The sequence below is a fragment of the Antedon bifida genome, chromosome 1 (assembly GCF_963402885.1).
Source record: "Antedon bifida chromosome 1, ecAntBifi1.1, whole genome shotgun sequence".
Lineage (NCBI taxonomy): Eukaryota > Metazoa > Echinodermata > Crinoidea > Comatulida > Antedonidae > Antedon > Antedon bifida.
Window position 1 is genome coordinate 22453280 of NC_136226.1, and position 27982 is coordinate 22481261.

Here is a 27982-nt window from a genome sequence, read left to right on the forward strand (position 1 = left end):
AACGTCGTGAGGTAATTTCCCGATTGATCGTAATCAAAACGGTACTGGGTATGGTCTACTAGCTTTTCTGCTCCCAACCAGTACATCCATTCATAGAAGCCTTGATGAAGTAAGCCTACCTGGTGGTAACCATAGAACGGTCCCGAGATAACGACTATACTTCGGCTTTAGTCGATAGAAGATTGAACAAATTGTTAGAGATAGAGTATACGATGTTTGATTATGTGTAGATGTGTGATTTGTTCTTTTATTCAAATGATGTTCTGCATAAGGACATGGAGATAGTAGTTGGGTATAATGATTTTTTATATCAATTAATTAAATTATCGTATATTGTATATTATGCAATAAACATTATTTAATAAATGTTGGATACAATATTATTATTATATTATTATTATTATTATTATTATTATTATTATTATTATTATTATTATTATTATTATTATTATTATTATTATTATTATTATTATTATTATTATATTAATAAAAAGATATTTGTTAGTATAAATTAAAAAAATATAGATATAAGGAAGAAAAACAAAGAGATTATGGAGCGGCTGTACCAGAACATACAACACTAAGTATTGTAAAGTTAATATACTAAACAATTTAGGCGATCTTGTCAAAAGAGTATTCTGGCATGTGAGCCTGGCAACTCAAGATGCTTATAAATAGTATTTGATAAAAAAAAACAGTTTGACATCTTCTTCCAGGCTAGTGCTATACACGAATAAAGGATCAAGCAATTGTTCTAAAGTCGAAGAAATAAATCCTTTGGTTATCCGTTCAAAAATCTTTATAACTAGTAGATGTAAGTAGTATTAGTACTTACCTATATGTGTTTGGGTATTGGAATTATAGTGTATTGTTTCCATAGTTTCGGTATCATGCATAAATTTAGCGAGGACTGGAAGAGGTGTTGAAGAACACCACATAGTTGGTGCGTACAAAAAAATAACGTTCTATCCCCAACCTGATCAAGACCATAACTCGTATTAATATTGATTAGGTTATATGCAATATAATGCAATATAACCTCATTGATTTTGTCTTTATTTATTTTATTCTTTCCCTAGCACTATTTGTCCGTCAATTACCTTGAGATCAATTTCTCCTAGAAACATCAATTTTTTTAATATGGCCAGGAAGCTTTTTTTTCCTATTTAGACAGAAACTATAGAGGGCCTGAATCCACACGTGGATATTCATGATGTGGCGGCAAACCCTGGAAATAGTTTTCACGCGGTAATCGCAAATGATCTCTCGTCGCGCTGCTAGGGGGTAGCTGCTGCAAAAACACTCACCAATCATATAGCCGCACCTATGCACGTACGTAATAGTATTAAACATTGAGTGTAAATGAAATTGATCTAACATTACAAAGGAGGCCTAGCAGCTACATCCGACCCAGCAGTAGATATTCAACTTGTTGTTGGCTATGTAATATAACAGATATCGCCTTTTATATCGGTAAAATATAAGATTTAACAACCCCTTGGGAATCATTCCCTCGGGGATGCCAACTCTGATATTTAACCTCTAAGCAGTCAATATCTGTATAATAATACATGGGAAAATCCTTGCTAATACAAAAACAAAATAAATAAAAACGTTATAATATATTTATTATGTTGCTTATGTTTCTGAAATATTTATTTTTTTGACACCTAACAATGTATGTAACTGGCGTTACGCTATATTAATTTGTTAAATAATATTGGGCCAATAATTGTATTGCCCTGGCAAGCCAGGGTGGCTACGCGGTAACGAAGTTGTTACTAAGGCTATGTTCAGACCCATGGCGTTAGACCGTTTTAGCGTACAACGTTACTAGCAAGGTCACATTACAAACCGCAGAGAAAAAAATGAGGTGTTCAGACCCATAGCGTACGATTATCGTTACAACGGAAGTGCGTCATTTAGGTTGGTTCTAGTTGCATATTCATGTGCTCTTACCCACGTGTTTTCATCATTATTTCCACTGTATATAGGCCTAGATCTCAGCCCTACAATTATGACAACATTTGCCGTAAATAAAACATACCTCAGCATTTATTTAAGAAAAATATAGTAAAGCCAAATTTATATTTCTATTGTTTTATTTTGTAGTAAAAAAACATTTTCCCCAGGCTCTTGTGTTACGAAAATAAAGCAGGCCTCCAAATGATGAAGATAGAGATTGTGTTAATCACATGGGTGGAAAAAATTGATTGTGATTAGTCCAGACCAGTCAGTTAAAAAAACCTCTTAACTTGCTAATAAAAATGACACAGCTCCCCTTGTTTGTTTACTGAATTTTTTAGGAGTTAGGGGGTTTTCAGCATTAAACTTGTCCAGTCTAGTCTGCCTCATATATGAATGAGTGACTTGATGTCCCACCAAGCTAGTTTTTAGCTTGAATGAAATGCGTGAATGGCTCTTAGCTAGGCCTAGGCCTAAAAGGGGACGGGGTCGTAGTCACTATGTTTAAATACAAGGTGAATTTATTTATGTCATTTGTTAGAAAATATAATGGTAATCAATTGATACATGTAGTTTGTAGCCTAGTTTTTTTTAACAGTTGTATTTGTAGCCTAGTCAGGCCTTATTTATTCTGGCCTTTTTGTTGTTGAAATCCATCTCTCACACATTGACGATACAAGATGTCAGCCTAGGTCAAACCTTGTTTCGCGTCATAACAGGAAACGTTCTGATTGGATACAACGTTGACTTACAGTAGCGTCGTACGCTAAAACGGTACTATCAACCGTTTTCCACTACAACGCTACAACCGTTGTACAACGCGTTGTACGCTAATCCCCAACTGTTCAGACACACATTCTTTTAGCGTCGTACGCTAAAACGGTCTAACGCCATGGGTCTGAACAGGGCCTAAGAGGTTTACAGATTTCGAACGAAGAAATGTAATGCTTAACGAAGTTAAAAGATTATAGTGTAAGTAGTAAAGTTATAGTTGTGTTACTGATATGATTGATACAGACAATAGTTTGAATTAATGTCGGAGCTATGTATAAAATGAGATGTTGATAGAACCTCATGACAACATAGTCGGTACATACAGTCCACGTTGTGTAAGCTGGGCACTGTTGCCGTTGCTACAGTCTATTATGTTCGTGTTTTATATCATTATTTTAATTAGTTTTACGTGATAAATGTGATCATCTGATGTAATTATGATATGCGTAGTATTGTTACGATGTATCGTGTGTTGACTACGCTTTGTTTTAGATAGTTTTTCGTTATTTCCATATGCCTATTCTATATGTATAGCGAGAAAGTCCTCGCTGTGTTGAATGCAATGTGCCTGTAATTATAGTACATTATAGAGGGCAGTATTGCTATTTTAATTTAATTCTGATGATAATGACACTATTCACTATTTCATGGTTGTTCATTGTATTATAGATTGAAGTTTAGCTTGGGGTTTTGGTGACACACACGCCAATACGTTTTCACCTTTTGAAGAATTATTAAATACTTATAACACAATTCACCAAGAGTCGAGACTTTTGTATGTGTGCAAATAAAAACGGAGGACCCCCCCCCCCCCCCTCCAGCTACACTGTACATATTAAATGAATTAATTAAAACTCACACATGTATAACTCAATTGTGATTATACAGGTTTAATTATATCATAGCTAGGCCTCCTACATATTAACGGATTCTGCCAAAAAAAGGAAAGACAATTAATTCAGAAACGCGACAACGTCCGGCTAGCGTACGATGTTCTACGATGTAGGCCTACAAAACTAAGCCCAACTAAGCTAGGCCTTGAAACGTCTACGAGAGTTATCATAATTAACCTTATAGAACGCACATTTAAGAAATAACCTGGTTTAATTTTTTTCAAGTTATGTATAATTTTGCATTATTTTTTGCAGGTCTTTAACGACAACATCGAGAGAAAAAAAGTACAGTAACGCCGATCTGCCCTGAGCTCAGGCATGCATCATGCATTTTCATGATATATGCACGCCCTCTATAGTTTCTGCCTTAACCTAATAGGAAAAAAATAATGCGGACAGGAACCATATAATAAGCTTTTCACGGTGCACAATCAAAAAGTACGCGCGATTTAATAAAATCACGTTTGTAAAATTATCTTCACAATCAGCTATCATAATTAAATTAAATTTGGTATTCATAAATTTCAGGGGCTAATCGCTAATGTAGAACAATCCACCGCTAATGTAGTAAAACCTCCAGCTAATGTAGAAACACCAAAAACAGCTTTTAGTAAATATAAAATTAACACCAGCCTTTGAATGTCGAAGAGTAATGTACTTTAACGTTATCTTTCCCATATCTGCCTGTCTCTTAATGTAGTCTGTTAAATGTTAAGGCAACAGTTTGTAAACCCAGATTGATACTGGTATAAAAGTTTGTTTCTTACTAAAAAGTTATTTAATTTAGAATGCACTCTCTAAATTTGGAAGCTACTGATAACATGCTTACTGGCCTGTAGTTACAGGTTTCTAGTTTACTTTTCTTTTATAAATAGGTTTAACTCTTGCAGTTTTCATGTTTGCGGAAACGTTTCTGATTTAATAGATAAATTATTAATACTGGTCATGGGAAAAGGCAATAATTCCACATGCATCTCTTAAAAAGCGGGCCGAAATACCATCAGGTCCGGTGCTTTTACTGATGTTAATGCTATCAATCACCTTCATTATAAGATCTTCCATTACGTTAAATTAAAAATACTTCATTAAAATCATCATAATAATAATTACATTTTTTAGAGCTACTAGTATAAATATTTGGATCCCCAACTTATGTACGAAAAGAAATATCGCATACCGGACCGTCCACCCAAACAAATCAATATCTAGATTTCAACTTTCCCGTACCCACTTGAACATAAGCTAATTGTTATTATCACACTAATAGATAGAGGAAGACAAAAAAACAAAGAAAAAATATCAAACAAGCTCTTAAAATTTGTAACTACCCACACTGATTCACTAACCTGGGAATGACGCGGGTTGCGTGTATTTACACTGCAAAATACCAACCCGTGTAAATGTCCTAGATTAATCGTAATATCGCCCTCAGAGTGGTTACTATAGCAAATACTTGAAGGAATCTTTCTTAAACTTTTATTCAGGTATGTATATGGCTCAATGATCAGTGATGACGTGTAATATCTCTTTTACACCGCCAGTAAGCATTTACACGCCGACCCCGTCATGAAACAACCTCTCAATTGCATAAAGCAAAGTGTTGATATAATTAACAATAATTATTTAATTGTTTTAGATCTTCTCGTGTGTAGATAATTAATATAATTTTAATTTTCACACCTTTAGTAGTATATATTATTTATGTAATCTTTGTTGTGTAGAAAGTTTCTTTTTAATTATATCACTATAATATTAGATATATCAGTTTTACTCTTCTTTCGTGACGTTCTTGGCCAATTATATAAGAAAATCACGAAAGAGTAACTCAACTGCATTTGTCGACATGAAAGAATGAATTTAAAAAATGTATTAATGTAACATAAGTATTAAAAAAAAACATTTTATATTAATTAATTATAAGACTAATAAGGTAATATAATAAAATACTAAGTTCTATGTTGATTTTTTAAATAAGGTCATGTTCCTAGGCCAATTAATTCTACGTCATAATAAGGCACTCAAACCCAGTTATCTACCTGTGCATTTTTGCTATTTGGGATTTTGCTTATAGTGAATGCATTTATTGTTATTACAATCAACCATATTTTATTTTATTAGAAGAATATGAAAAGAATAATTATTAAATGTTATTTAAATAATGACATATTTTAATACATGATATATTAATTTATCATTATTTTTGTCTGACACCGTATCTTAATGTATTGCTCAATCAGATTCCCCACTTTTCTGTCACATCGTAGTGCGTACATAGACTAAAAATAAGTTAAATATATGGGAAGCATAATATGAAATATTTTTGTTGTTCGTGATTCTTGTAGTTTTAATTTTAGTTTTAAGGATTAATTTAAGAGGGAGAATATTCATTCTGTAGATTTAAGATTTAATTCCGAATTGTCATAACATAATAAATGAATACTCTAATATTAACTAAACATAGTGAGTATTAAATAAAATTGTATTTGCGTTACCAAGATCCTATATTTCATAGGCCTATTATTATAAAGATTCCAAAAAAATAAATCAATCAATATATTTTTTATATTATTATTATGTTTTGTATATTTTAATATTATTATTTTGTGGCACTTACTCTTGTCTTATTTCATTCATTATTTAACGGATTTTCAAACATGTATAAAAATGATATATTAATTGAACATTTAATCTAAATTTAATTCTAAATCTAATAATTGTATTTATGACTATTATGTAAGTGACGTAATGTGTGCATAGCAAAATCTACTTCATGAGTTTTCACTGTTGTTAAGATATAAGAGATAGGTACCCGTCATTTCAATTTCTAATTTGACCTGTATGTAGGCTTAAATGTGCCAACATGTTTAGTCTGTTTTTTGAAGAAATATTTCAATATCCAGATAGGCAACATAAACAATAACAGAATTCAACATTTATTTGTTACGATTTATTCATATATACACATATAATATACATATTTATATATTCGTGTACATAATTCATCTCCTTGGCCATTATGAGGTTACAAAAAAAGTTTTAATAACGGTAAAACCAAAAATGTCGTATGCATGTCAAGCATTATTGCTTATTCACAAGAGGACAGAAGTACGTGAGTCGATTTCTGCCATATCTAGGGTCGTTTCTGTCACCACGTTTTACTCGTTAAATTTGTAAAAGTACCAAACAACTTTTTGTCCGGAAATGTTTAATCTTCATCAGTTGTGTACAGTGAATGTTTTATCAGCATATATTCTGGGGTTTGAACTTCAAAATCGTATAACTTCGTGTTTTATGTATATTACACCTACAATATGTTTTTAAATATTTTAAAATGATTTGCAGCAATTTGCATAAATTAATATCAGTATATATAGTTTACCATCACCCGTATCAAATTGGATTATTCCAGACGAAATTTGCTAGCCTTGACTTACACTATAAGTTCCATTTACAAATTCTGGGTCAATTCTAATTCACTGATCTACCCTTGTGGTAGCAGACAGGTGTAAAATACGTCAAACACATTATTCACATGCAATAAAATGTCTGCACTCCCAGTTATAAAACTAGGCCTATTATATAATCGATTATTAGCAAACGCTATTTTGACATTACCACTGGTAACTTAAAATATAGATAAAATTTAGGATTATGGTGATTTCAACCGCTCAAAATGTTAATGATAATGTTGCTTGATTGTTTCTTTTCTTTTGATTCAGGTTTTACACTCATTAAACATCTCAGGGAGACCAGTCTTTGACTGAAGAGTATAGAAAGATCTTGTTTCCTAATTCATCTAAATTGTTTAAAGAAGTTAATTCACATTGTTTGTTGATTTATTATGTCTTTCTTTGTTTTTTTTTCTAACGCAGTAGACCTACTTTTAAATAAGTTAATATATCAACAGGGCCTCAAATGTTTTGATTTGTTTCAATTATACAATTATATTATGTGTATAACATTTAATATATGAACCTGAGTTACGTTTAAGCTATTAAAATGTACACCACTACTATTAATAATTTAAAGAATAGCTTTGTTATTATGATTTATTATAATAATTTATCGCACAGTGGTGGCGCTCTTTGAATCAATAAAACATCAATCTGAATTCTAAATGCGGATTGGGTATACAAATCACGCTTGGAGAGCTTGGAGAGGATGATTAGGTATAGTGTACCTAATTGTTCAACCTAACCCAATGCTACATAAATAAATTTTATCCCACAGACGTCCCACAGAACTATTAATATGGAAGAAGTGGGACAGTTGAACACACCTAAAATAGGTACTACAATAATTTAAACGTTGAACGTTACCATATTTCCAGACAATTCAAACAGCTGCATTCTGATGAAACGTGGGCCATCTAAGTTAGGCAAATTCCACTGTCTTTGTCTATACACATCGAGCACCACAATTTATACCATTAAAACAAAATTAATACTATACCTTAATTAATCTGCAATATTGTCTAACAATATATAGTTCAACCTTTTTTATAATTGTATAGATGAATTAATGATGATTTAAGTTAAGACGAACGCAATGAAGGGGCAATGACAAGAGGGGGAGGGGTATCACTAAAATCAATTACCACCCAACTTTAGATTACGAATCTGGAATCGTTCAGAATAGGAAACATTTTCGAGATATAAGGAGTAAAAGTTCAAACTTGCCCAATCAATGTATATGTATTATAAACAATTTATTGACGAATATTTTGGTGTTTTATTAAATGTTTATATGCAATATTCATTTTGAGGCAATAACCTATCTGATCTAATCTGCTTTGTTATGCTTTTGGCAATAATATAATTGACGTTTTATTTTATTTGAATTGTCTAATTATTAGATACTCACATGGCAGGGAATACCTAGTAATATATTCTGCCTCACCAAGGCAAAGGAAAGTATTGAATTTTTTTTCAAAAATGAGTTATGGCTTGTACATGATTCAGGAGATCATTCTGCACATTTAAACTAAAAATCATTGCCAGAAACCTTATATTAAGCGAGATATTAATATCATAATTAGGAAGTATGTCCGCTTTTTGACAATAAAACCAAGGCAAAAGAAGTATGGACAAGCCTGTACCATTATGTAGGCGCTAGCCAATCAGAATGCAGTATTATGGCTGTCTCATGGAAGTATCTTTTTCTAAACCATTTATTTATTGCAGAATTTAATCTAAAATAAAGAGGATTCTAAGCAAATCAAATAAATATAAATTTTGGAATCTGAAATGTTTGAAATATGTTATAATTATATTAAAATAAAGTTGACAGACATCGTAGATATTAGTACTGGATAATAACAATTTTTTTCAATTGAATATAGGCCTGTATTTAGGTTAAAATATATTATTGATACAAGAAACTATATTTGTCTTCGTACAACTAAGAAATGTCGGTTGTCAGCAAATCCAATTAAAAGAAACATATATCACATAAAGAAATTGTCGGATAAGAACAAAACAAAAGAACTCTTAAATGAATATAGACAAAAATAACGTCACAAGTGAAATAAGAAAATCAAAGATAGATTATTTTGCTACTATTCAACACAAACATAAAAATGATACAAATTAAACAAAATTACAAAATACTACTAATCCAAATCTAGAATGCAATACATTTAATGATTATTTTACAAACATTGGTAAGAAAATCTCGGATTCATTAGAAAACCTTAATTCAAATTCAAGTTGGCATAATCCAGAATGTAGATACAAATTTTCATTTACAGAAATTAATACAATCTTCAGAAATATCCTATGCATTATGTATATATAATATGTCGTTAATGAAAGGAGAGATTCCAGAGGATTGGAAAATTGCAAAAACCACCCCTATATATAAAGGAAAAGGTGACAAAAATATTTTAAGTAACTATAGACCAATTTCGGTAGTTTATCATGTTTCCAGAATTCTGGAAAGACTCATATAAAATCAATTAACAGATTATTCAAACAAATTCAACTTAATAAATATAGACCAATACGCATTTAGAAACAATTACTTGCTTGCATAGGGTGAATGGATTGAATCTTTAAATGAGCACGAAATGATCGGAACATGTTTTTTAGATATCTCCAAATGCTTCGATACTGAAAACTTGAAAATTACTTCAGTGAAAGAAAACAAGTAGTTAAATATGATAATAAGATATCAGAAAAAAGAAACATTGAAATCGGAATACCACAAGGAAGTGGTCTCGGCCCAGTTCTCTTTTTGATCTTCATTAACGACATATCACAATCTGTAACAAACTTTTCTTGCTGTATATATGCTGATGATGTTGTTATATATGTTTCGGAAAAACCCATTGATAATATTAACTATAACCTACAAATCGGGACAGTTGATGAAATTCAAATATGGTACACAAAGAATAAATTAATTGATGACAATCTATCCTGGAAGCACCATATTACAACGGTAACAAAAGCTGTCAGTGCAAAATTAAAATATCTAGGCTTTCATACAATTTAAATAAAAATGTATTGATAAAATTATACGGTACCTAGCCACAATACAACCATGTATGGACTATGGTATCTCAGTTTGGGGTAATTGTAGCATAGAGAATCAAATGAAAATACAAAAATTACCAAAAAGAGCTGCACGCATTGTTACAAACAATTTTAATTATAAAACATCAAAGAAGAAGAAATTATGCGATATCATGTTTAATGTTCAAATGTTTTAATGGCACTGCACCTTCAAGACTATGTAGGCTAATGATATAGAAATGGTGTTCGACAGACATGGATATAATACTAGGCAATCCGATACTCTTAATATGGTCTTGTAACAAATTGTAAAAAATCCTTACTATTTTAACATTTTGCAAACAGTTTTATTCATTCATTCATTCATTCATTTTATTTACACAAAGCAAAATTCAAAGTATGTTGACAAAATATGAATCAAATTAATAGTTACTGCCTTGTATCTGGAGAAACTCAAATAAGCTCAAAGAGCTTTAAGACAGGTTCCACCAGGAAAAAAGTTGTTATAAAAAAAAGTTGGATCAATGTTCATAGACAGAGACAAACAAGGGTTACAGACGGTACATACACTACGCAAGAGACATTTATTGATAATTATTGTATTTGGGAATCATTTTAGAAATTGTATTTTTAAAACATTTTATTGCCTCTGTTTTAGACACTATATGCCTATCTGTGCTTAGGTCTTTTACAAATTTGTTTTATTCTTTTTATATTTTCACTCCTTTTACCATAAAAGTACATATATTTTTGACTTAATTTGTTATTTTTCTGTTTTTACATGTTTTAAAGAATTCTATATGTATGTTTTAACCTTTTATTTTCTATAAACAGGACCATATGTAAAACAGGTGATACATCTATACCTGATATGTTTTTATCCTGTATAAATATGTTTTAAATAAATAAATAAATATATAAACGGACTAAAAATGACAAAAACAATATCAAAGTATAAAACAATAAACATAACAAATCTTTAAAAGGGTTGAAAACGATAGAGTTTGGCACAAAAGAATTTCTAAACGACATCGCACATAACTGCTTAAAACAACGATAGTTTCGAACAATTTTTTATTTTTCTTATTTCTTGTTTGTATCTACTAATATTAATATACAGTACTGAATTAAATTACAGAAAAGTGAGTACACCTCCTCTTTGGCTTCAAGCGAGAATAACTTCCAAATCAAATTTACATCATGTTTGCGTTTATCTATATTCTTTTGTAAACACATTTTATAAATACAGAAAGTACCGTAAGTTCAATAGTTTATTTACAACGCTATTTGCCGTTTCAACAATAATATATAATACATAACTTCAATTTTAAACTTTGACCCCTTACACCTAAAAAACGCCATCATATCCTGATTTCTTTCGTATACGGAACATTCTTACTATAACAGTTGGATGGCAATTTGTCCCCCTTAAGGTCGTGCTACCGGATTAATCCTAGAGAAATGACTGACTTTGTGGACTATATCTAACATTTGGATCAGATTAGTAATCAGAACTCCGTCGAGAAAAGTGAACTCTTTCAACCATGAAGTTTAAGAAAAAGAACTCATTTATTCCTGGACTAAATTTAAACTAAATCTGTCTTTGGTCTAGGACTACTAATAATTCATGGAGAACTTTAGTCACGCAGTAAACCTGAACTAAACTCGTCGTCAAAATAGTCAAGAAACTTTCATTCGAAGTCAAGAAGCAGTTTTCAAAAAAGTTATAGTCCTTTTAGTTCCATTGTTTATCATCAGGATTGGAGTTTTCCACAAACAACGTAATGTGAACACAAAATAAAATGTTTTGACATACGGTTTTAATGAATATTCCGTTTTATTAAAATATACAATTCTCTTTATGCTAGCAAAACCAAAGTTACCAATAATGATGGCTTTGCATTGTTAAAAGCATTTTACATTCAACCTAGTTTTAGAAACACATTAAGTAAATGTTATATTCATTAATGTTGTTTCTATAGGTCATGTCAAATATGTTGCATTGAACATGTATAACGTTAAATTAATATATAAATCTATTTTATAACAGTATGAAAATCTAATTATATTACAAAGTACTTACAAATAAATATACATTTTATACATTAACATTCTAACATAAATTATTCAAATGTCGTATCAAATTAAAAGTATTTATATATTTAAGGGTACAATAGTAAGTATGTAAATCAATTATTGCTAAGTTTATTTAAGCTTTTCTGAGAACAACGTATACTATTTGTAATATGTTTCCAATGATATGTATATTGTAATAATATTACAATGTTTTTTATGTATAATACATGCAATTTTGCAGTAAAATATGCCGAATTTTTGTTATTATCGATATAATTGTTATAGTATACCATCTGATTGCTATAGCTCAAGTAGTCACGGTGATAGTACATCAGTAAAAAAAATTATTTCCAAAAGAAATATTAAGAAAGACGAACGAAAACATGAACCCAAAGTCGCTAAAAAATATACATTGAGTACCAAACAAGGATTATACAGTTCGAAGAAAATTGTTACCAAGAATACCAGTGACACTTTATAGTGATAGTATTAAGATGAATATAATCAATAGAATAATTTCTGGAAACTATTAGAGTCAAAATGTTAACATTATAGAATTATCTAATCACTTTATAACTTAACTTATTTTAAATCTAAATGTAGGTAAATCGTGTATTAAGATTTAACATTTCTATGTTATTATCGCGGCAAATGTGATGACAAAGACCTACAATTGCTTCGTACGATGGTGGAGGTATATAGACACCTGAAGACATTGCAGAATCATATGACGGTGGTGTCTCTTCAGCATTAATGATATCGAAGTAGTTGGGAGGATGTTGTTGATCTCGTCGCTGAGGTAGACATCCAGAGAATGAGCAACGCACAGAGGCAACCACTCTCCTTGGACCTGTTATTTCATCATCCGATTTCGCTTTCCTTCGTTTCATAAAAAATGACAGTGGGCAGCTTATCATTAAAAATACAATTAGAGCAATTCCACCATAGACGTACGGAAAATCTGCAGGTAATATTAAAATTACGTATATATTAGCATTAGTACAGATGATACATTGAAGTGAACAACCATCGGTAACGAGCTTAGGTTAGCAAGTACGAAAATCGATTACTTCCTTTTATTTTGTACTTAGAGATCGGTAATTTTTAAAGAAATGTTAATTTTGTTGAATGGAATTCGCCAAAATTTAAAAAGAAATAATTGATTTATATACCATAGAAGGCACATACTATGGATCGGAATACTTTGTGAAACTGTGTAGACATATTAATGGTGACTAGAGTAAATCAATTTAATGAAGATGGTATTTAAAAATAAAGCGAAGATCCTGAATCATTGATTTTTAAAAAACTTCCCAGATTTCACAAGAGTTTTCTCTATTTTAGATAAATGTATCTCTGAAATTATACGTTTTTAGATTAATTTATGATTGGTCAATATGTAATTGGCCATTTTACGATTAATTATGATTGATTAAGTAGTATATAATAACCTTGGATTTCACAGGTACATTTTATTATTATAATAATTAAATTATAATCATTTTCATTACATTCTTTCTTACCAGGATTATGGTGTTTATGATGCAATACCATTTTACGTGTATGATGTGTTAAATAAATGTTCTTACCTGAATACGATTCATTATCAAAATCACTAAATGATTGTGGAACACCTAAACACAAGTTCACTTCATCAGTCTTGCATGTACCTTCTTGACACTCATATTGTAAATCTACACAATCTATTGTAAAATAAAGTTAATTCATTTATCCATCTAGACCAACGGCATGTACATATTTTTGCATTAAGACGATATTATGTAGGACGTAATGTGGTTGATAACATGACAAAGTATAGTTTCATGTTCACGTGATCTCGTTAATGTTTTCATAGATTTTGTAAATTGAATAACACCATTATAATGTTGTAACCATAAAAATAGGCCTATAAAACAGAAAAAATTTCATAATTTCAAGGTAGAACTACATGAACATTAAAGTGTTACTCTAGAGTCTCATAGTCAGGAAGGCTATTAATTACTGACATTAATCACATACCACATGATGTTTCGTCAGAATAATCTCCACAATCATCATTTCCATCACATATATTGGGATCTGGAACAGTTTGACCATTTTCGCACAATAAATGACCCACTGTAGCAACTAAAGTACAATAGAAAAGAGACATTTTGTAATTTATTAAAACAGATTCTTATAGCTTCGTGATGGAAGGTACCTTAAAATAATGATGTAACTAAACCGTTTAGCATTATAATTCTGAATTGCTCAATTTTGCAAAATTCATGTAGTTTGTCATAAATATGAATTAAAGGCCAAAAATTAATAAAGTCAGTCAGTAAAGATTGAATGAATGAACGAACGAACGAATGAATAGTACAAATCTATAAAAATGTTTCTTATTATTAATTAATGTCAACACATATTTTTTTCTGATGTAATCGTAACACTACCGTATATTTATAGGAGGCATTCAAGGTTAGAAAATCAGTGAATTATTCAAGAATCAATACCAACTTACATATTTCGTCAGAGTTGTCGGCACAGTTATCATGTCCATCCATGATCAATAATCTATTGACACATACCCCATTGCCACATTGAAACTCTTCTTGTGTACTGCATTCATCTGAGGAATATAAATGTTTGTCTTTCGTTGAAAACCGATATATATATATAAGACATTAACAATTAAAAACAATCTTGATTGTATAACAGTGAACAGAAACATATGGGAAAATAACATTAATGTGAAGATATAGCTAGGGCTTTTCACCATCAATATCTAATTTATGTTCAATGTCTGTTGTTACATGTCAAACGGAGCACGGTTCACTGACTGCTCTCATTGCAATCAAAATAAACGAATATGGTAGGTAGTTTAGCAGGTTAAGTTAAAGATCAATGTATCATCGTTTTACAATGTGCAATATATCTGATTGATGTTGCGCCCACATAATGTATGTCAAATCTGAATTTATCATCAATAGAACATTATTTCATGTATAAAATACAAATTGAACACAATATACGCCTCTACAATCTAAGACCTGAGCTGATAAATCGGAATATCCATTTTAAAAGGTGGAAAATGTTTGAATACTGGTAATAATAAATAACTAAAAATAAATAACTGGTTAATTTATTTTAGATTCTGTACATTCCAAAGACTACGATATTAAAAAAATCATAATTATCAAAAGAATAGATAGGGATCACTAGAAAAAGAAAATAAACTTGTTTGGATTTAAGTTAAGAGAAATCAGTAGTATTATTACCTGTAGAAATTGATGTTGCTAGAATTACAAAACCTTTATTCTGAACATTAGCATCAGTACTAAAGAAAAATGTGATTATGTTTCGAGTTGACGTGTAAAGTATTCCTTGTTTGTTACCACATAATCCTGAGACTTCCGTCAAAGTCTTCGTGTTGACGTCTGCTCCATCGAATATTTCAACAAAATCGTTGCATTGACTTCCAGAACCAGATTCCAGTACCAATTTTTCAATTAGTAGACGCACCTGATGTCCACTAGGCACAATGATAGTTACTTTAGTGTTGATACCAGATGCGTAGAATGTGTCCTCTTGTGAATTGATAAGTAATGATGATTTAGTTTGGTAATACACATGACGATTTCCTATTTGATTGAGATACTTAGTACCTGAAAATCCACACAGACTGGTGTAAATAAATGAAGTAAAATTTGGTGGAAATAAATTAAATACACAATTTTTATTTCGACTGACACTAGTAGTGATTGTCACAATAATGCATCATAAAACAGTTTTAAAATGGTGTTCTTATTCGTGAATCATCTATGTATGGTGTTTTGTGTTCTTATTGCATACAATAGGTCAAACATAGTTTCTAGTAAAGGTGCAGTCAAACCCTTTTAGGTAACAGGAACATGTTCCTCAGTTTGTATGTAGTTTTTCTTCATTTATATATATTTTGGAGGAAATAATTAGGCCTATATTATTACAATTTAAAAATAATAATTTTAAATAGTTATTTACTTTACTTTATTTTATATGTGGTGTATTTATATTAATCAATTTATTTTATTGAGAACCAGTCAGGGCTAAATATTCGACTAATATTGACCTCAATGTCAGCATTCCAATATCTGTAAGGTAGACAGACCGTCAAGGGTAAACCACTTTGTCCCAGGATAGTAAGAAATATCGCTTACGATTACTAATTCTTTTATTGTGTGGAAAGTCTATAAATTGTGTTCACTTGTTGAAGTGCACCTGGGACCGAACATTTAATGTCGCATGCCAAGAGTACATGAAATTCGAGTATTTGTATCGTAAATTGTCTGCAAGCTGCTTAGTAGCATGAATGAATACATGTGACAATGACATCCGCTTATTACAATCATTTAAATTTTCTTTTGAAATGAATCAATAATGTATCGTCAATTGACAGTTAATATATCTGTGTATACAATTATTAGTAACATGCACTAGCTCTTTTTTTCCTTCAGAAAACGTTTCATAAAAAACAATCATGATTTGTTAGTATTTGAGACTATCAATAGCAATGTCATTGTTATAATTAATTAATTAATTGATTATGTTTGTGTGTCTATATAGTATCATTATCTTAATTAATTATCTAATTATCAATACAAACTTACTAATTTCAACGAATGTATGATGGTTGTAATGTCTAATAAATACTATGTCATGGTATTGTACCTAAGACAATACGAGCAAATAATTCTATAACTTAGTTATACATAATTTTACAGCTATTAAAATTGACTATTGAAAATGCAAAAATAAAACATGTTTTGACAAAATAATATTAATACATAATTATGCCTACCTTTAGAAGATACGAAGCTGATAAAGAAATATAAGTGAATTAACATGAATATTGCAGATTGCTTTAAACATCTAGTATTCAACATGATTGTCTTCATCCTAGTAGACTGGTTACTGTAAGTGAACGAAGTTCTTTGTGAAGACAAGTTTATTATTGTTATAAAAGTTCGTAGTAGATCCGTCTGGTTATTTGATTGGTTTAAACCGTTTTTAGAGGGCGCATCGAGGAATACTACAGCAATACTATTACATTACAGTTTATACCTCTAAATTACACCCTGTGCAGTGGTTTAAAAAAACAATGAATAGTTACACGATCCCTTGGACGTTTAGTAATTAAATTTTTAATTCGATTCAATACAATATATCTATTTAATCTTCTTTTCAAAAAGTCCATCGGCATTATTAAAAATATTATGTTAGATCCTAATATTAGGTAGTATAATGTAATAGTTTAATACTGTTAAAGTAGCCTACTGTTGTAAAAGTATGTATTATTTTAGTGTAATTAATAATAGTAAATAATGATACTTGAGAAATCCAGCTACAGTACCGAGAACCGGATGAACTCTTTATCTGATGTACCGTAATATAAGCAAATATTTCTGGACAATTTCTAGAATTAAGATTGATTAATTAATTCAGCTTTTAATGAATAGTTACACGATCCCTTGGCCGTTTAGTAATTAAATTTTTAATTCGATTCAATACAATATATCTATTTAATCTTCTTTTCAAAAAGTCCATCGGCATTATTAAAAATATTATGTTAGATCCTAATATTAGGTAGTATAATGTAATAGTTTAATACTGTTAAAGTAGCCTACTGTTGTAAAAGTATGTATTATTTTAGTGTAATTAATAATAGTAAATAATGATACTTGAGAAATCCAGCTACAGTAACGAGAACCGGATGAACTCTTTATCTGATGTACCGTAATATAAGCAAATGTTTCTGGACAATTTCTAGAATTAAGATTGATTAATTAATTCAGTTTTTAAGCTCAATATTTCTTATTATCTGTTAATACAAAATGATCAAACAATTTACAGCACAATTAGTGCAATAATACTTCCCTTTCTAATTATAGGGAGAGTTTCTTTTGAAACAAAATTCACCCTAACTTCGTTTTAAATTCTCCTCTCCTTTTCTATGGAAGGAAATATCTATTACATAAGCCATAGTGGCTGCTTGGTGATGGTTTTGGAACGTTCGTTACATTCATAGGCTTAATGTTAGTAGCACAGCACTGCAAATTTCTTCTAGAAAATATATCTACTTTACTTTGATGTAATCATTCTGGATATGATTATGAACATATTATATTTGATAAATAGGTCGGAAGCTATGAAGATTTTAACGTGAACTGACTGTGTACCTCAATTTTCTAACTCATAAATATTAATCCACAGTGTCGATAGTTGTTTTATACGGTGGATTTAGTTGGCCCACAAATTCGTAGAAACCAGCTCCTACATCGTTTACGATACCACGTGGTGTCGTAATAATTTTCTAGATGTATGGCTTAATATAACAGGTAGCCTACCGTATTTCAAATTAATAATTTATATATTTACAAATGCAATATAATATTTATATCAGTTAATGGTATCACCACTTAGTTGTTCTGAAAATTAGGACTGATTTTCTGTTTTCCTGATAATTTAAATAAAGGGTATTTGAACTCCTATAATAATTATTTACTGTATATATTATATAAAACATTATTCAATGAAATAAATACAGTTTGTTTGTTTGTTTGTTTTATTGGTTTTTCCACACATTTTAAAATTTTTAAAAAATTACAAATTACGAATAAGATAGACACATAACTTAAAAATTACAATAAACATACAAACATCACAAATGTGCAGATGGAGGTCAAAATAAGTTGCGGACAACTTTAAGTCGTGACCACCAGTTAAAAAGGGTTTAACAGAAAGGATAAACAATTTTTAAAAAATAAAGTAAAAAAAGTAAAAAGTCATGGACCGTTATGTATAATCATTGTTTTTCCCCTGGTAAACACAACTGAATTTATTATTTTGTGTGTATGTTTATCATTAGCAGAAAATAATGTATTATCTATTACTAAAAAATCGATCAAATATAAAATAATATAATATAAACAATAATTAGATTCAACATGAAATCAAGGAAACACACCTACTTATCCGAAAATATATTATATTGAATAGAAAGAGCATGTTCACTTAACTATGACATCTTATCGACGGCGTTTTATAACTTTTAGCAGATTTATGTTGGAATAGGACTCACGTATTAAAGAATCCCAAATCAGTAGTTAGTATAACCTACACTATATTAACTATTACACTGTACTAGTTTTGAGCGCATTCCATATATTAATGAATTAAATCGAGACCCTATGTGGTGTTCAGTTAACCCGAATCATAAGTCAGAAAGTGTATGAAAAAGACCGTTTTAACCCAGCCTACTTATTAAGATTAGACATTCAGTACATGTCTGAATGGAATATGTATATCACTATTTCATTTTAATCTTTATTCGTTTAGTGAGACTTTTCATTTCTACTGATGAAAAAAAGTTTCAGTAATTTTTTTTAAAATCCTTTACCAACCATAATTATCAAGTCTAAATGTGTCGTTGCATAGGCCTATGCAAAGGTGTTAACAAATACAAATATTTTCATTCATATACACTTACTATTGATAACTAAACAGTGCGATTCAAAATTACGTCGATGATTTTACGATAACAATAACAAAGTAACAACAAAACAATACGGAAATAATACATAGAGTATTCAAAATTGAATCACTCTAAAATGACGTCCGGTCCATATGTGCATCTTTAAAAGTTTCTTTCTTTCATAGAGTAGTAATAATATTAGTCTAAAACACTGAAGGGATGAAAGTTACATTCACAAGTATATTATTTTATAATTTCAAACAAATAAATGTTGCTTTAATGAAATTGTAGTGGAGCTGTAGCTTGGTGGTTAACGTGCTTGCCTTCCAATCCTAAGGTTCGGGGTTCAATATACTGACCTAGTGACAGGGTTGTAACTCACGACTCTTTCAACTTCACTCACAAGCTTCAAATGAGAGTTTATAAGCACCATAAAGTATGTTTTTTTTTGGTATTAATTTCCAATTACAGGATGGATAAACTATTTAAAAATAGTTTATCCATCCTGTAATTACCGAATCACTAGCTGTTGGATGCGTATGAAATAAAAGTTATTTGTATAGTCCTACAATAGAACCCCTCATTTGTGACACCTTTATTAAATGGAATCTTTCCGGGGCAAGGACCAATGCTTTAGCACTTCGGCCAACGCCAATTTACGCGCGGGAAACCACTATTATTAAAGAGATTTTGGGTTCTCTTTAATTTTATTTTTGAGATTTTAAATAAATAAATCTCGTATAGGCCTATGCCTAAATAAAGTATTGGTGACTGGCCTCAGTTCCTTTATCGTTTGGGTGTAGTAATACTGAATCTCAATTTGAAATCGATGTAAATGCAATGCAACGTATTGCCAAGGTGACGTGTATTGGAGTTAGCAGACTGTGTAATACTTGACCCATGCCATCAGCCAATTGAACGGACACGCCTTGACAACCGTTGAATAATTTGCTTCATTAACTTCAATACCCTAGATTGATGGTTCAATTGTTTCATTGCTCTCCTGTCAATTGGATTCAATGCCCCAATTTGTATCTTAAAATGCTGAATGACGTTAGCTTTGGACCAGATGTCTTTCTTTAGTTCAATAACCAGCGTTGCTTAAAAAAATTGGAAGATATTCAAAATATATTATACAATAACCTGTAGCCAAAAGTATAAAGTTGATGTCACATACACACAAAGACGTTGACTTTATTCCTATTTACTACGCATACGGTTTATAAAAACTAATGCAAATATTAGAGTAATAGTTGTAATTTTTTGAAATATAAAGGACATCTTTTTTTAATATTCAAATTGGAACTACACTTAACAGCCTTGACAATAATAATACAAATACAATACAACTGTATTAAGTCGCAAGTAAGCGTAACAACTGACTGAATTGTTTGATACAGAGATTTCTCCAGTTGCAACATATTTTACGCCAGTTTGGACAAATTGACGCCATAAAATGTTTACTTTAAAAATTAACCAATTATATTTTGAATCCAAAGTTAATAAATAATACCAAACGATTGCCAACAATATTTTTGTTGTACTGAATATGTTGGAAATGACGCAACCATCTTACCACCATCTGCGCATCCTACAACCCTTTTCTAGAAATCACACTAAGGCAGCAGAACACATAAATCAAAATTGAATATCAACCATTGTAAACATCCTGATCTGAATTTTACAAAAACACGTCGTTAATAAACCACTTATATACTAAACAAAATATTTGTATGTAATAATAGTTGAAAAAGTAAACAAAACATAAACATCATTAGAATAATTTACAGAAGGTTTTCACCTTCCGGTGTAAGAAAGATTAGTGGCCATACAAGTCATTGTATTTTTTGTAAGCCACAGACTTCTTCATTCAAGCAAAGCTTCTTTTTTTCAGCTTTATGAACTCTTTTGCAAAGGCATGGTATGGTGTTTTATAACACACCTGATTGTATTAATTTGCAATTTGATTTGTCAAATAGACATCACGTGTCATTTGGAATTAGCCCTATTTCCTGGAAAAGTGGTATCTAATGGTGATATGAACGGGCTTGTTACAACCGTTAATGTAGAACAACCCACCGCTTATGTAGTAAAACCTCCAGCTTATGTAGAAACACCAACAGCTTATGTAGTAAATAAAAATCAACACCAGCTAATGTAGAAACAGTCAACAGCTTATGTAGTAACGAAAAATGCCTCCCAGCTTATGTAGTTACTACCGCCAGCTAATGTAGAACATGTTATATATTTTACAAAAATGTCTCATTCATGTGCAAATGCATCGATCTTTACTTAGTTCCACCTCTCGTAAGCAACCAACTTTCTAAAACGACCACACATCGTAAGCAACCATCTTTGTTACGGGACCGCTTCTCATAATCGACCACCTCTCGTAAGGGATCACCTCCTCTCATAAGGGACCACTTCTCATAATCGACCACCTCTCGTAAGCGGCCACCTCTCTTAAGGACCACACCTCTTTTAAGGGACCACGACCTCTTTCTCTCTATTAAAGGACCGCTTCTCATAATCGTCAGTGACGACTCTTTTAAAGGACCACCTCTCTTAACGACCCCACCTCTCGTAAGTGACGACCTCTTTTAAAGGACCACCACCTCTATTAAGGGACTGCATCTCATAATCGACCATCTCCAATCACAATGACCTCTCGAAAGTGACCACCTCTATTAAACGACCACTGTTAAGGGACCACTTCTCATCATTGACCACTTCCGAGAGGTGGTCGATTATGATAAATGATCCCTTAAAAGAGACGGTGGACGTTCAATAGAGGTGGTCACTTACCAGAGGTCGTTGTGACGGACGATAGTCGATTATGAGAAGCGGTCCTTTAATAGAGAGAAAGAGGTCGTGGTCCCTTAAAAGAGGTGGTCATTTACGAGAGGTGTGGTCGTTAAGAGAGGTGGTCGATTATGAGAAGCGATCCCTTATGAGAGGAGGTGATCCCTTACGAGAGGTGATCGATTATGAGAAGCGGTCCCTTAACAGAGATGGTAGCTTATTACGATGTGTGGTCGTTTTAGAAAGGTTGCTTACGAGAGGTGGAAAGACTGATAGCTAAGTAAAGATCGATGCTTGCACATGAATTAGACATTTTTGTAAAATATATAACATTTTCTACATTAGCTGGCGATAGTAACTATATAAGCTGGGAGGCAATTTTCGTTACTACATAAGCTGTTGACTGTTTCTACATTAACGGTTGTTCCGACATTAGCTGGCGTTTTCTACATTAGTGGTTGTAACAGGGCTCCAATGCACGTTTAGCTTTCTGTAAACATTTTGATATTTTTTGCCACGCGACGTTGTTGGCCTAGCATTCGTCAATGATTTACGATGAATAACTTGAATAAAAGTATAAAACAACGTTGAATGGAGAGAATATTTCGTTTGTTCGGCTCCGCCTCATTAAATAGAACAGTCAATTTTTCAACTCATGAAATATTCTCACCATCCAATTCATTCATTCATAAACATTAATTATTTGTATATTGTTTCACGCTTTCAAGAAACTCTTCATGGTCAGACTAAGGTTTACAGAAAGCTGAACGTCCATATTGTTAACCACACCCCATGGTACATATGGCTGAAATTGTTTACGCGATTTTTAGGCAACGAGGTTATATTCTTAAAATGTTTATATCCTCACCTCAGACCCATTCATGGTGGGCCTAAAGCGATGAGTAGACTATACTGACTAACTTAAATATTTCTCATTGACTTGAACCATCCGCCTCCAGAAAGGTTGGTGTCTGCCCTCCGAGAAAGTTATGATGTACAGTTATATAAATCTAAAAGATTAATGGCTAAATGGCTGACCTGTATGTTGATAGTATAGAAAATAGTTTAATTAGCTGTTTAGGCCTACCATATTAGATAACATTTTTGTTAAAAGCTTATATCAGTATGATTTATATACAATTTACACAGTGCTATGCAACACAATTGATTTACATATACACAATATTATTTTTTAAACAGTTGCGTATTAAAGTTGGAAATTATTCGGACTAGTTAGGCCTCCACTGATTGTGAGGACGTTTGCTGTATGAGAGAATGTATCTGGTGGGTGAAAATCTGTGCTAATACCATATTTGGCTATGTGGTCTAGTGGTATGATACTCGCCCTGTAAGCGAGAGGTCGCAGGTTCGAATCCCGCCAGAGACATTTTTTCATACAACTAAAAAATACGGAACTTTCGCCAATGCTCGACGCGATTATGAGATCATGTTCCGAATTTGATCACTGTTTCTATAATTTGACATGAGATTTGTATGATATATATACAATTTACACAGTGCTACGCAACACAATTGATTTATATATTGAAAGCCCCAGTGGTCTAATGGTTAGGACATCTGCATAAAGTTCTATTCCAAAATTGTTTATATCTACCAAGCTATCTTCTTTGTTTTCTACTCTTACTCTCTCCACCCTCTATTCACTAGCCTCCTTTGCTTTATTTCTTTTATTCCAGTTCACTCGGGCAGCGCCTGTCTGCTTATTATTCTATATTGTCCAAGAACGCTCACTTGTACTGATGAAGGGTTAGTGTTGCTCGAAAGCTCTGCTAACTTTTCTGGCTGTTTTACTTTATCGTTTTAATTTAGCTTTTCGCTTCATTTTTTGTACCTCCATTGATATCCAGCCACTGATACCCACAGCATTGTCTTTTTTTCAGTAATTTGCTATTGGATTTAGTACAAAAAATATTATTTACCTAAGCTAAGTACTTCTCAAATGAGTTCTGTTGGGTTCATTTATTTGTTGAAATATTTTTATACAGTAATTTATAAACATCTGCAATTAGGTTTATAAACCCTTTCTGCTGGTGACGAATACTACGAAAACTTTCACATTCAGCAACATATGATATAAATTGCCTCAGATCTGGTGCCATTGAATTGAACCGTGGCTTTCATATCTTGGTGAAACCCAATCAATAATGAGAGTAAAATATCGGGACAGCTCAGATGTTTTAAAATAGAGAAGAGTCCAGACCAACTAACCTACCTACTGACTACTGTACTTTTTTTCACGATGTTGTTGTTAAAAGAAACTAGACCTGCAATTAATAATGCATATATATAACTTTAAAAATATTTCTGGTAATTTCTGGTCTTAAATTTACGTTCTATTAAGGTTAATTATATTAAAAAGCGAAAAAACAATGCACTACCTAAGATAAGTAGATCGCGTCGAAAGTTCTCTCGTAGACGTTTCTAGGCTTAGCTTAGTTGGGCTAGCTAGTTTGTAGGCCTAGCTGGTAAAGAGAGGTAGCGTACGAACATCGTACACTAGCTATAGGCCTAGCATGACGTTGTCGCGTTGCTTTAGTGTCAAATTCTTAATCAATTTCATTTACACTCAATGTTTAATTCTATACGTGTATGGTTGGTGATTGTTTTTGCAGCAGCTACCGTAGCAGCAGCGCGACGAGAGATCGGTTACCGCGTGAAACTATTTCCAGGGTTTTCCGTCACATCATGAATATTCATGTATGGATTCAGGCCTTTTATAATTTCTGCCTTAACCTAATAGGAAGAAAACAATGCGAATGGGATGGTCGGAAACCAACTAGAAGCCTATAGTCCAAGAGCATTAGTTCATAAGTATAGGCAGACCCGGAAATTTCTGGTAACAAGCTAATTTTTTCAGGAAAGGTCGAGAACTATGATTGGAACATCATACTAAAAGTCCTGAAAAATCCTCCTTGTGCTCTCCGAGAAATCCAAGATGGCGTCCAAAATGGCTGCCATTTTAAATTGGTCTATAACTTTGTAACCGCTTGTCGTAGAGTATCGATTTTGGTGTCAAATAGTTCACAATATATACATTCCTATTTGCTCTAACAGAAAATTTTGTCAAAAAATGGCCGCTACTACAGTTTCTGGCAGTTTGACCTTTGACCTGGTCTTATCATATCTCGGTAATGGCTTGTCATAGAGAATTAAGATTAGGCCCAAATTGTTCAGAACATGCATATTTTTATTTGGTTTAATGAAATATTTTATCCCAAAATGACCGGAAGTGAGGTTATTGACCTCTTATTGACCTATTCATATCTCTTTACCGTATCTCAAGAAATATTTGTCGTAGAGCATTACTTTTGGTGTCATATTGTTTGGAACATATACATTTCTATTTAGTCTAATACAACAGTTTGCCCTCAAATGCTCGGAAGTAAGTTAATTTATTGAAAACTTAAAAAATCAAAGAGCTACATAGGCAGAGGATATGAATACTGTAGAAAAAATCTAAATCAAAGTTTTAACTCAGGTCTTAAAACATGTTTTGGGCATAGCACATCATCAGGTAAAGTGAATTGTTACAAAAAGAAAATATAAAGTCAATAAATTACAAAGAATAACTGTCAGTGGCTAATCAAAGTTGGTTAAGTAAACAAAAGACAATTGGCAAATACCTATGTACACAGCACATCCGACCATTTATATGCAATTTTGAGTTGCGTGCAAACGCGACTCTATTGCTCACTATGTCGGTCGGTAAACACTAACTGTACTCATATTCATATTTTTTCGTTATTTTGACACTGGATATTAATACTACAAATATAAATGTTTTTAAACATTTTTCAACATTTTTTTACCTTTCAGCAATTTCAGTTGGTTGGTCAGTCGGTAAACACTAACTCACATTCATATTTTTTTGTTATTTTGACACTGGATATTAATACTTGGAGGCAAATATAAATGTTTTTACAAATTTTTTTACATTTTCAGCAATTTCGGTTATTCGGTCAGTTGGTAAACACTAACCCATATTCATATTTTTTCGTTATTTTGACACTGGATATATTATTTAATACTTGGAGGAAATGTTTTTAAAAATGTGAACTTTTTTAAACATTTTCAGCAATTTAAGTTGGTCGGTCAGTAAACATTAACTCAAATTTACGCACGCGACTGCAGCCATGTATATGGCCTTGTTGACTTTGTAAAAATAATGCATTTTGAAACATTCCTTGATTTAAATGTTTGTTGTATGGCTTATTTATGATAAAAAGAGAATATACCCTAGGTATTTCACGTCAAACGCTCTTTACTTGGCATGCATAGACTTTCTTTTCCAGATTCAGATTTGATTTGGTCCTTGCTGAAATCTATGAAAAATAGATTGGAATACCCGGGCAATGATCCCGGTACCTCTCACATGCTAAGTGAGAGCTCTACCATTTGAGCTAGTCCCCCAGTTACATTAACTGTTTAAAGATGAAAAAGTATCGCCATATGCCCTATATATGATTTATTAAATATTGAAAATATGCAAAATAAGGGTCTTTAAATCACTTCAACATTGATCAGCAGCATTCTGTTACAGTCATTCATCATCTGATGTTGCATCTTCAACTTTTTGGTGTTTGTTGCTTCTTTCACATCATTATCATCATGTTCATCTGCATGGGTGTTGTTGCATGTTTGCCCAAAAGTTATGACGTTATGACGTTAGAGAACGTTCAATAGTGCATTCTCTTTTAAAACAAGGAATGACCTGGTTTTATGTTTCAAAATGCATTATTTCTACAAATAAAATGGTCTTTAACATTAAGTTTTTGACAATCCGGAGTATAATATATGCCATGTACATAGTTTTCCCTGCCAATTGAGCATTTCCATGCGAAATGTATATGACCTGAACATTTCATTCTCATACTCACAGTAGTCTATACATTTCCTAAATTACATAAAATTTCTACTTTTCTGAAAAAAAATAATTATCATAATTTCTATAATAAATAATAAAAATAACGACATGATTTCAACAAAAGCACTAATTCGCGTATGTACTGTAATGCGAGTTACAGACGAATAACGCATTTAAAATGTATTCATGACATCTACATATAGGTGACATTTTGTAGCAATAACTTTTCAACCATAACTAGTATGAGAATTTCAATTAACGTGTCCCTTTGTTCTATCGAAGTTAAATAAATAATTATTTTGGTTTTTTCTTGTATAGTTCATACCCTTATTACAGTAAAATTTACCCTCAAGGTTATTGTTGAAAATAACAAAACACTCTTCAACTACCCAATAAAATGTTGCAGAATAACCCATTTTTTTGTTTACTTAACCAACTTTGATTAGCCAATGACAGTTATTCTTTGTAAGTTATTGACTTTATATTTTCTTTTTGTAACTTTACCTGATGATGTGCTATGCCCAAAACATGTTTTAAGGCAGAGATAAAACTTTTAGATTTAGATTTTTTCTACAGTATT

At 31.6% G+C, this 27982-nt stretch overlaps 1 protein-coding gene across 1 annotated transcript; it reads right to left on the reverse strand.

Moving 5' to 3' along the window:
• Window positions 1-12519: 12519 nt before the first annotated feature.
• LOC144849351 (uncharacterized) lies at window positions 12520-17143 on the reverse strand. The gene is made up of 6 exons (XM_078706357.1): window positions 17043-17143; window positions 15484-15870; window positions 14727-14834; window positions 14243-14350; window positions 13813-13926; window positions 12520-13184 (listed from the first exon to the last, which is right to left on the reverse strand). The coding sequence occupies exons 1-6, from the start codon at window positions 17137-17139 to the stop codon at window positions 12817-12819; spliced, it is 1182 nt and encodes a 393-aa protein (XP_078562483.1). The 5' UTR covers window positions 17140-17143; the 3' UTR covers window positions 12520-12816.
• Between the last annotated feature and the right edge of the window lie 10839 nt (window positions 17144-27982).

Coding starts and splice junctions, on each gene's coding strand:
- LOC144849351 (XM_078706357.1), bottom strand. CDS start 17,139: ATGAAGACAATCATGTTGAATACTAGATGTTTAAAGCAATCTGCAATA. Junction 14,351..14,726: donor CGACAACTCTGACGAAATAT/GTAAGTTGGTAT, acceptor ATTGTACTTTAG/TTGCTACAGTGGGTCATTTA. Junction 13,927..14,242: donor TTCTGACGAAACATCATGTG/GTATGTGATTAA, acceptor ATTTTACAATAG/ATTGTGTAGATTTACAATAT.